The sequence below is a fragment of the Acinonyx jubatus genome, chromosome A2 (genome assembly GCF_027475565.1).
Source record: "Acinonyx jubatus isolate Ajub_Pintada_27869175 chromosome A2, VMU_Ajub_asm_v1.0, whole genome shotgun sequence".
NCBI lineage: Eukaryota > Metazoa > Chordata > Mammalia > Carnivora > Felidae > Acinonyx > Acinonyx jubatus.
Window position 1 is genome coordinate 88503844 of NC_069383.1, and position 12008 is coordinate 88515851.

At 42.1% G+C, this 12008-nt stretch overlaps 1 protein-coding gene across 2 annotated transcripts in view; it reads right to left on the reverse strand.

Moving 5' to 3' along the window:
- Positions 1 to 6531, reverse strand: part of SRPK2 (SRSF protein kinase 2) — a 246461-nt gene extending 239930 nt beyond the window's left edge. The window contains exon 1 of one of the 2 annotated variants that reach the window (XM_027071709.2): positions 6315 to 6531. In XM_027071709.2, the coding sequence (XP_026927510.1) occupies positions 6315 to 6385 (71 nt within the window). In that variant the 5' untranslated portion in view covers positions 6386 to 6531. The remainder of the gene's footprint in view (positions 1 to 6314) is intronic. The other variant, XM_027071712.2, reaches the window with a different exon arrangement.
- Between the last annotated feature and the right edge of the window lie 5477 nt (positions 6532 to 12008).

Sequence of the window (12008 nt, forward strand, 5' to 3'; positions counted from 1 at the left end):
ATTAGATTCAAATGAAATAATTTTGTCAGGTACACTATATGGATGATATTGTGTCCATCCTCAGTATGTTGGAACAGGAGGGAAATGATGTCAGTTTGTTCCATTATTAGTGATGTTACATGTAATCATTTTTCTATGGTAAAGGTAGCTTTTTTTCTTTTCTACCTAGAAAAGTAGTCTATGGGGGCACCTGGGCACCCAGTCAGTTGAGCATCAGTCTCAATTTTGGCTCAGGTCATGATGCTAGGGTCTTGGGATCAAGCCCTGTGTCAGGCTTTGCACTGAGCAGGAAGCCTGCTTGGAATTCTCCCTCTCTCTCTCTCTCTCTCTACCTCTACCTCTACCTCTACCTCTACCTCTATCTCTATCTCTTCCCCCCTCTGTCCCTCCCCCCCCTCAAAAATAAAAAAAAAAGAAAGAAAAGCAGTCTATGTAAAAAATGCGTAAAGGACTTGAATATACGTTTCTCCAAAGATACACAAAATGGCCAACAAGTACATGAAAAGAAGCTCAACAACATTAGAGAAATGCAAAGCAAAGCCACAATAAGATACCACTTCGCACGTACTAGAATGACCATATTCCTTTTTTTTTTCAAAAAAATTTTTTAACGTTTATTTATTTTTGAGACAGAGAGAGACAGAGCATGAACAGGGGAGGGTCAGAGAGAGAGGGAGACACAGAATCTGAAACAGGCTCCAGGCTCTGAGCAGTCAGCACAGAGCCCGATACGGGGCTTGAACTCACAGACCGCGAGATTGTGACCTGAGTTGAAGTGGGACGCTTAACCGACTGAGCCACCCAGGTGCCCCCATATTCCTTTTTTAAATGGCACGTAAATGTTGGCAAAGATATAGAGATACTGGAACGCTTGTACATTGCTGGTGGGAATGTAAAATGGTGCAATCATTGTGGAAAACAGCCCCACAGTTCCTCAAAAAGCTAAACATAGAATTATCACCCCTAGGTAGACATCCAAAATAAATACAAACAGGTACTCCAATCCTTGTACACAAATGTACGTGGCAGTACTAATCACAGTAGCCAAAAGGTTAGAAACAACCCAAATACCCATCAGCATATGAATGGCTAAACCAATTGTGTTTCAGACATACAATGAAATATTTTTCAGCCCATTAAAAAAACCACGAAGAAAAAGAAGGAAAGAATGAAAACGAATGATACATGCTACAATGTAGATGAACCTCAAAACATTATGCAAGTGAAAGAAGCCAGACACAAATGGTCTGTTTCATATTGTATAATGCCATTTATATGAAAACATCCAGCATAAGCAAATCCAAAGAAAGCAGACTGGTGGTGGCTAGTGGCCGGGTGGAGGAGGGGAAATGAGGAACAACCAGCTACACGGGTACAGGTTTTCTTTTGTAGTGATGAAAACGTTTTGGAGCTGGAAAGAGGTGTATTGCACAATTACAATATTGTAAACATGCTAAATGAATTGTGCACTCTAAAATTGTTAAGATCGTGGGGCACCTGGATGGCTCAGTCAGTTAAGCGTCCAGCTTTGGCTCAGGTCACGATCTCACTGTTCACGGGTTCGAGTCCTGCATCAGGGTCTGTGCTGACGGCTCAGAGCCTGGAGCCTGCTTTGGATTCTGTGTCTCCCTCTCTTTTTGCCTCTCCCCCACTCGTGCTCTCTCTCTCTCTCTCAAAAATAAATAAACATTAACAAGATTTAAAAACTTAAAAAATAAAATTGTTAACTTCATGCTATGTGAATTTCATCTCAATTAAAAAAAAAATTCTGTAGCACCTGGGTGGCTCAGTTGTTTAAGCATCTGACTTCAGCTCAGGTCACAGATTTGTGGGTTTGAGCCTCACTTTGGGCTCTGTGCTGACAGCTTGGAACCTGCTTCAGATTCTGTGTCTCCCTCTCTCTTTCTCCCCCTCCCTCACTCATGCATGCACACGCTCGCTCGCTCGCTCTCGAAAATAAATAAAAATAAACATTAAAAACAAAATTCTGTGAGGGTAATGCTTTGAGACTGAGTGTCCTTCCTCAAGAATCTTTCACACTGTGGGTTAGCATCCAGTGATGATGCTTGCCTGGATCAATTATTATTATAGTGGTGGTAGAATATTGATATTACAATCCTAACGTTCCATCTGTTCCATCTATATTAATTAGGTGACAGTCTTCTCTAAGGAAGACCTTTCATTTCTCCTGCCACTCCTTGGTTCTCTGTTTTCAGCTTGTTCTCTTTGTTTTGTCAACTGACAGTTGACAGTAATTACTGTCACTTTGATTTTTGATCTTGAATTGTTCCATATTTGACCACAAAAGACACTTCCAACTTGCAGTGTCCTTTGGACATGTCCCCATGGGTTTTTGAGCACCTCTTTACTTTCTGGCATGTTCCAGGAAACCTTGTCCTTTCCCTGACCTGATCTCAGAAACATCATGAGTCCAGTCTTAGCTCCTTCTAGAAGGTGATTAAAAGCTTTGAAGCCAAAGAAATGTGAGTTTGAAACCAGTTTCTTTTATTATTTTTCACAGCTTTATTGAGATATAATTCACATACCATACAATTCATCCACTTAAAGTGCAAAATTTAATAGTTTTTAATACATTCACATCCACAACTAATTTTAAACATTTAAAATTAACAATCTAATTTTAAAATATTTTTGTCACCCCTAAAAGAAACGCCATACCCATTAGCAGTCACTCCCCGTTTCCCCCAACCTTCCCTGCCCAAGCCTTGGACAAGCACTAATCTCCTTTCTCTCTCTATAGACTTGCCTGTTCCAAACAGATCATATAAATGAAATCATATAATATGTGTCCTTTTGTGACTGGCTTTTTTCACTTACCTCAATGTTGAAACCAATTTCTGCTACTTAATTTCTGCATAACCTGGGACAAGTTACCTAATTACAACATCTGGAAAATGGTAATCATATTAATACCAATCCTCCTGGGTCAATATGATAATCAACTAACATAAGTAACTATCCAGTACACGGTAATTATCATTCACATTACATGGGAGGCACATACCCAATCTCTTTGCTAGATCTTTTGCATTCATTTGTTCAACAAATAATTACCAAATACCTGTTATGTAGCATTGTTCTAGGTACTGAATCTACAGCAGTGAACAAAGCACACAAAGATCTCCCTGCCCACATGGAGCTCACACTCTATTGCCAGAAGCAGAAAATAAACAAAATAAACATGGGACTTGTAGATTATGATTACTAGATGGCAATACCATCTATGAAAAGAAAAAAAAAACTGAAAAACAAACACCAACCTTTTGAGACTTAAGAAAAGTCTCACTGAAAAGCTAAGAATGAAAGGCCTCAAGGTGATCTTGTCAATCTTTTTACTTCTATAAATTAGGAGAGAAGTATATTTGCCACCTAGAGTATTTGTGAATTGCTTTGAATTTATTGAATTAAAATACACCAACCAAATTATCAATAAACTATTTACACATCCTATATTAGGTGCTTACAGAAAGAATGATAGATTATAAACCTAGTCTCTGCAAATTTAAAAATGAAACATTTCAGGGCGCATGGCTGGTGCAGTGCATACAGAGCATGTGAGAATCTCAGGGTCAGTGGCAAGTTCAAGCCCCACAGTGGGTACAGAGACTACTGAAAAAAAAATTAAAACAACTAAAAATTTATTTGATATGCATCATAGTTTCAAATAACATTTTAAAGGAAATCAGGGGCACCTGGGTGGCTCAGTCGGTTGAGCGTCCGACTCTTGATTTTGGCTCAGGTCGTGATCCAAGGGTCATGGAATGGAGCCCCACATCAGGCTCCATGCCGAAGATTCTCTCTCACTCCCTCTGCCCCTCTCCCCTGCTCACTCTCTCCCCCAAAAATACAAAAAAATTTTTTTTAATTTAAAAATAAATAATTTTAAAGGAAAAAAAGAAACAAAGAGAATAAAAGTTTTTTTGTATATGTTTTATTCTTAGTTTTCCTTTTTTTTTTTTAATTTTTTAAGCGTTTATTATTTTTGAGAGAGAGAGACAGAGACAGAGCACAAGCAGGGGATGGGCAGAAAGTGAGGGAGATACAGAATCCGAAGCAGGCTCCAGGTTCTGAGCTGTCAGCACAGAGCCCGACACAGGGCTCGAACCCACGAAACGTGAGATCTTGACTTGAGCTGAAGTTGGACGATTAACTGACTGAGCCATGCAGGCAACCCAGTTTTTTTTTTTTTTTTCAAGTAAGATCATTGTGGGTCTCAAACTCACAATCCTGAGAGTATAAATTTAATTATTTTATTCTACCAATATTTATTGCTAATAAAAATAATCATAAGGATATTATAATTAAGAAGGGGAAGTATTAGAACTGGATATATCTTAGGGGCACCTGGGTGGCTCCATCAGTTGAGAAACCTTTTTTTTTTTTTTTTTTTTAACGTTTTATTTATTTTTGAGACAGAGCATGAACGGGGGAGGGGCAGAGAGAGAGGGAGACACAGAATCAGAATCAGGCTCCAGGCTCTGAGCCATCAGCACAGAGCCCGAGGCGGGGCTCGAACTCACGGACCGCGAGATCGTTACCTGAGCTTAACCAACTGAGCCACCCGGGCGCCTCAAGAAACCAACTCTTAATTTCCACTAAGTTCATGATCCCAGGGTCATTGGATGAGACCCCATGTCCAGTTCTGCACTAGAAGTGGACCCTACTTAAGATTCTCCCTCTCCTGAGTGCCTGGGTGGCTCAGTCGGTTGGGCGGCCGACTTCAGCTCAGGTCATGATGTCACTGCTCGTGAATTCGAGCTCTGCTTCGGGCTCTGTGCTGACAGCTCAGAGCCTGGAAGCTGCTTTGGATTCTGTGTCTCCGATCTCTCTCTGCCCCTCCCCTGCTCGAAGCTCTGTCTCTCTCTGTCTCCCAAATATAAAAAATAAAAAACATTAAAAAATAAAATAAAATAGATTCTCCCTCCCCCTATGGGGTGCCTGGGTGGCTCAGTTAAGCATCTGACTTCAGCTCAGGTCAAGATCTCAGCTTACGGGTTTGAGCCCTGCATCAGGCCCTGTGCTGACAGCTCGGAGCCTGGAGCCTGCTTCAGATTCTGGGTCTCCTTCTCTCTCTGCCCCTCCCCTTCTTGTGCTCTGTCTCTCTTAAAAATAAAGAAACTTTTTTTTTTTTTAATTTTAAAAAAGATTCTCCCTCTCCCTCTCTCTGCCTCTGCCCTGCTAGCGTGCACACACACACATACACTCTCTCTCTCTCTCTCTCAAAGAGAAAAAGGAAAAAAAAAACAAAAACAAAAACTGGATATATTTTTTTCTCTGTGCTGTCCAAAAGTAGTGAAAAGGAAAATACATATGCATTTTTCCCCAGCCAAGTACAACAGAATTCAAGATGAACATATCATATTAATTTTTACTAAATATAAGAGAAAATTACAGAACGCTGTAAACCCAATTACACACTAATGTTTCCAAGTAGAGCTACTAAATCATACTGTATCTTAGAAGGTATATTTAGTATGTCATTGAATTGGAAACAGACTTGAGAGCTCATATAATCCACCTTCCTTCAGGCCTTTAGTAGATGAGAACCTAGCCTTTTTCCAAAGGCTTTCTAACGCTTTTACATTTCTAGGAAAGTTTCCTTGTATCTAATTTACACTTTCTAGTATGAAGCTTAAGCGTGTCTCTTTTTTTTATGTGTCTTTTCTTTTTTTTTTTTATTTTTTTTTTAATTTTTGAGACAGAGAGAAACAGAGCATGAGTGGGGGAGGGGCAGAGAGAGAGAGGGGGAGACACAGAATCAGAAGCAGGCTCCAGGCTCTGAGCGGTCAGCACAAAGCCCGACATGGGGCTTGAACCCACGAACCGTGAGAGCATGACCTGAGCTGAAGTTGGACACTTAACCAACTGAGCCACCCAGGCGCCCCAAGCCTGTCTCTTATTATTTCATTACAGCATATTTCTCAGTGACATTAGTACCACTAAAGCAGCAATTTCACCCAGAAGTTAGTGCAGAGTAATAGAGCCAGACTGGCACAGTTGAAACCCTAGTTTTATCATTCACTATCTTGTTAACGTTGGGCAAGTTACTCACATTCTCTGTGCCTCAGCTTCCTGATCCAAAAAATGGGGATAGTATTAACTACCTTATATATTTGTTGTGAGGATTCAATGAGTTATTTCACATAAAATGTTTAGAGAAGGATCTAATTGTTCAATAAATATTGACTGTACTTATATATATGCACATTAAGACATGCATTGCTAATCTATTGCTGCATGACAAATTTCTCCCAAATTTAGCAACTGAAAACAACAAACGTTTATTATCTCACGATTTCTGTGGTCCAGGACTTTGGGAGCAGTTCAGCTGGAAAGTGAAGTTGTCACTGGAGGCCACTGTCATCTGGAGGGTGGAGGAAGGCTGAGAGATCTGTTACCAAGATGGCTCACTCACATGGCTGTTAGCAGGGGGTCTCAGATCCTCACTGGCTGTTTCAGGGAGACCTCACTTCCTCCCCCTGATCTTTCCATAGGGCTGGCTTGAGTGTCCGGCTTCCCCTGGAGAGCAAGGAAGAAACTTGACTGCCTTTTGTGACCTCCCCTCAGAAGTCACAATCCATCATTTTCACTACATTCTATTCCTGAGATGCAAGTACAGCACATGCTTAGAGGAGGGGCCTGAGAGCATTTCTTGAAGGGAAGCCAAACAGACTATGTGGACATATTCTTTAAACCACCACCAGGGGTCATTCTGTCTTTCTTTTACTGCCTCTGATTTGCAAGTGAGCATCCTTATAGACCCCTCATTTGGCCATTGTCTGAAGAGTAGAAATGAAAGAGAATTCTCAGTCCAACACTCAGACTAAGGAAAAAGGAAGGTTGACTAGATTATCTACAGAATATCATCAATAGTAATAAATTTGTCATAAATGAAATGCCTACTGTATATAAGACTCTTACATAAGCCAGTGAAAAATGACGCCTGGGGGCGCCTGGGTGGCTCAGTTGGTTAAGCAACTGACTTTGGCTCAGGTCATGATCTCGCAGTCCGTGGGTTCGAGCCCAGTGTCGGGTTCTGTGCTGACAGCTCGGAGCCTGGAGCCTGCTTTAGATTCTGCATCTTCCTCTCTCTGTTCCTCCCCTGCTCATTCTCTGTCTCTCTCTGTCTCTCAAAAATAAACGTTAAAAAAGTTAAAAAAAAAAAAAAGAAAAATGACTCCTGAAGATCTGCCAGGGCTGTGTTAGTAGGGATTTAGAATATTGACCAATATGGGGGCGCCTGGGTGGCTCAGCTGGTTAAGCATCTGACTCTTGATTTCGGCTCAGGTCATGATCTCACGGGTCGTGAGACTGAGCCCTGTGTCTGACTCCAAGATGACAACACAGAGCCTACTTGGGATTCTCCCTCCCTCTCTCTCTGACCCTCCCCTGTTCACGCTCTGTCTCTCAAAAATAAATAAACATCAAAAAGAAAAAGAAAAAGAATATTGACCAATATGCCAGCACATATATAAACAGATTCAATGGTCTGGCCATAATAAACTATGCTGAACTCTCCCACCACGGACTCCACTCCTTTCAAGCATTTGGACATGAATACAGCCATGATCGAATACTTGTTTGTCAAATACATGAACTCTCTGACTCTCTGACTGTAAGAATTTTGTTTTCCATTTTATTGTAACTGATTTTAAAATCCAATATAAAATCTAATGTAAAAACAAATTGAACATAATTTTTCTCACAGTTCAACATGAATTCTGTTCTAGCATAATTCACATTCAGTTCTTCAAGAATGTGTGACTCTGAGTATGAGTACAGAGATAAAATACACTTTATCAATAAAAAACGGCTTTATAGTCAGTGCGCCTGGCTGACTCAGTCAGTGGAACATGTGACTCTTGATCTCTGGGTCAAGAGTTCAAGTCCCATGTTGGGAGTAGAGACTACTTAAAAATAAAATCTTTTTAAAAATCCCTTTTAAAAAAAAATTATTTTGAGAGAGAGAAAGAGAATGCAAGCAGGGGAGGGCCAGAGAGAGGGTTAGAGAGAGAAATCTAAGCAAGCTCTGCACTGTCAGGGCAGAGCCCAACATGGGGCTTGAACTCCCAAACTGTGAGATCATGACTGAGCGGAAATCAAGAGTCCAATGCTTAACTGACTGAGCCACCTAGGTGCCCCAAAAATAATCTTAAAAAAACAAACAAACAAACACAGCTTGATAGGTCTTCATGATTATAGTATTCAGTTATATTTGTTTTTTAAACTTTCTATTGTTACATTATATACATGTAGAAATATGCATAAATCACAAGGGTACAATAAAAACACCTGTGTTTTAGGGGTGCCTGGGTGGCTCAGCTGGCTAAGCATCTGACTTTGGTTTAGGTCATGACCTTTTGGTTGGGGTTTGAGCTCTGCATTGGGCTCTCTGTTGTCAGCGTGGGGCCTGGCTCCCTCTCTCTCTGCCCCTCCCCCCACTCATGTTTTCTATCTGCCTCAAAAATACATAAAAACATCAAAAAAAATTTTTTAATGTTGAACATTCCCATTACCTCATGAAAGCTCCCCTCATTCCTCTTCAGTCACCACTCCCATCCAGGTAACTTCTATTCTAACTTCTAACATTGCCAATTAATGCTGCCTGGTTTTTAGGTTTATGGCAATAAAATCAGACACTAGGCCTTTGCATCTGGTTTCTTTTGCTTAGCATGATGTTCGTGAGACCGAGCTGTGTGTTGTATGTAATACTTTCATTGCTGTATAGTGTGCCATTGTGTGTATATACCACTTGTTTTTTTATATCCACTGGCACCATTATTTTTTTATTTTAACTTTTTTAATGTTTTATTTATTTTTGAGACAGAGACAGAGCATGAGAGAGGGCGGGGCAGAGAGACAGGGAGACACAGAATCCGAAACAGGCTCCAGGCTCTGAGCCGTCAGTCAGCACAGACCCGCCTGACGCGGGGCTGGAACCCACAAGCTGTGAGACCATGACCTGTGCCGAAGTCGGACTCTTAACCAACTGAGCCACCCAGGCGTCCCGTTTTTTAAAATATTTTATTTTTAAGTAATCTCTGCAACCAACATGGGGCTTGAACTCACAACCTCAAGATCACAAGTCACATGCTCTAGGGACTGAGCCAGCCAGGCGCCCCCACTGGTGACATTTATTAAACTATGTATCTTGGGGCGCCTTGGTGGTTCAGTTGGTTAAGCATCCAACTGTTGATTTCGGCTCAGGTCATGATCTCACTGTTTGTGGGTTCGAGCCCCATGTGGGGCTATTGAGCTGACAGCCCAGAGCCTCCTTGCGATTCTCTCTCCCTCCCTCTCTGCTCCTCCTCTTCGCATGTGCCCTCTTTCTCAAAATAAATAAACATGAAACAACAACAACAACAACAACAACAACTACTGTGTCTTAACCCCAAACCTGCCCTTCTACCCTCAGGCGTGTAATGAGGCAGTTCTGACTCAGCCAAGGGGCTACAATTAGTTCTGCCTGTTGGGGGCGCTAGAGGGAGGCTGGAGGCTGGAGGACTTGCTCTTTCCTGTTGGCTGGCGGTCCCGTCAGCATCACCTCTTCACAGCAGGAGTTGTTTCCAGTGTCAGGTTTTATGGTACTCCTCAGACCAGCCTGTCCTGGTAGAATGAACAACACCAGACAGTTCCCTCTCCTCAGACCTCTGGGTCCCAGCTCCCTCCTCTGAGCTTCTGAGGCACCTCAGCTCTGCACTCTGTTCCCTAACCGCCCCCCACTCCCGCCCCGGGGAGATGGGGAACATGCATTATTACTGTTATCACCATGTCCCCTTTGCCCTTTGTTATTCTCCAGCACCTGTTCAACCTAACAATGCCTTACATGTTTTTGTGAAAGTAACTCATCTAACTGCAATAAAAAAGTAATTTTCAGGGTGTCTGGGTCTGTTAAGCATCTGACTTTGGCTCAATTAGTGATCTCATGGTTTGTGAGTTTGCGCCCCACATCAGACTCTGTGCTGACAGCAAGGAGCCTACTTGGGATTCTCTCTCTCTCTCTCTCTCTCTCTCTCTCTCCCTCTGTCTCTGCCCCTCCCCTGCCCATTCTTTCTCTCAAAATAAATAAGTTTAAAAAAAAAAAGGTAATTTTCTGTTTTTCCTCTAGACTCTAATGGACACATGATTCTACCAGTAACAGGTGTTTGGACTGTCTCCTGTTTGGACTATTATGAGTAACACTACTATGAATGTCCTTGTCTCTGTCTGTTGGTAAATATGTCAAGATCTACGGAACTGCTAAGTCACAGGGAATGTGTGCGCTCACTTTTAGCGGTACTGCCCAAACATTTCCCAAAGTGCTTGTAGAAATGACTGCATTGATTCTAAGGCATTCCCTGGATCTCACAGCTGATTCTCAGAACTTTTAAAAGTCAATAAGCCCCACACCGTTGTAATTTAATCTCTACCTCAGGATTTTTATGTTGCAATGCTAAAGCAAACTAGACCTCATGTTGCATAAAGATAGACTGTATGTCCTTAATTCCTCTGTGAGTGTCTGGCACATAGTACGTGATGTTGAATAAATAATACAAATAATAAAAGGAAGTTTAAATCTGTCCTTTCGTACAGTTGAACTAATGTACAACAGTAACGTAAATTGAGGTCAGTTCTACCCTATCCTAAGACACACTCAGTAACCGGAGAACACATTGCACTGGGTAGCTGTAGATAAACAGGGCTTAATTTCCATGGGCTGGTTCTATTGCCCTGCGAGACCCATTTTGCTTCTCACGGTCTGCTTAAATGTTTGATACAGGAGCAGACACAACACAACAGTGGCAGGGGGAGCTACTTTTGGGTTGGGGCAGCCTTGCCTGCAATGTCAACCTCGTCGTCGTTTAAACCCTCTCACTGGACGCCTTGGTGGCTCGGTCGGTTGAATGTCGGACTCTTGATTTCGGCTCAGGTCACGATCCCAGGGTCATGGGATCGAGTCCCGCATTGAGCTCTGCAGTGAGCTTGGAACCTGCACTCAGCGAGATTCTCTCACTCACTTCCCCTGTCCCGCATAAAATAAGATATAAAATAAAATAAAAAATAAAATAAAATAAAGTAAAAAATTAAAAAAAAAAGGCGTACCTGGTTGGCTCAGTCGGTTAAACGTCTGTCTGACTCTTGACTTCGGCTCAGGTCATGATCTCACGGTTCTTGAGTTCAAGCCCCACATTGGGTTATCTGCTGTCAGCACAGAGCCCACTTCAGATCCTCTGTGCCCTCTTCTCTCTGCCCTACTCACACTCTCTCAAAAATAAAAACATTAAAAAAAATAAAATAAGCTCTCTCTCAAGAACCTTTTTTTTAAGTAAGCTCTACACCCAAAATGGGGGCTTGAACTCACAACCCCAAGATCAAGAGTCACATATTCTACCAACTGAGCCACCTAGGCACTCCCCTTTTTCAATAATCTTTAATGGAAATCCCCAAATGAAAGGAATCCCCTAGGATTTATTCTCAGAGTGACTCAGACTTCAGGGTGCTCCTCTCAAACCTCTGTGAGGTCTTTTTTTTTCCTTTTAAATATGTATATTTTGAAAAAGAGAGAGAGGGTAAGCAGAGGTGGAGCATAGAGAAAGGGAGAGAGAATCCCAGGGAGCCTCCATGCTGCCACCACAGAGCTTAGGGCTCAAGCCCAAAAACTGTGAGATCGTGACCTGAACCAAAATCAAGTCAGGCATTTAACCGACTGAGCCACCCCCGCGCCTCTCCAAGGTCTTAAGAATCAACCTACACAAGCCCCAGGGCAAACAACCCACATCTGCTGACCCCACCTGGAATCCTTCACAAACCAAACTTTGAGGAACCAATGGGTTTCTAACACCTGCTGGTAACTCAGGGCTCCTGACTTCAGCTGACCATGGAGAAGTAGCAGCTTGCTAGAAGCTCCTAACATAGGAGGCTGACCACCACCTAGCACGTCAAACTGCTCAACAAAAATTAGGGCAGGGAAAGGAGGAGGAGGAGTGACGGTGACATATACATGTGTT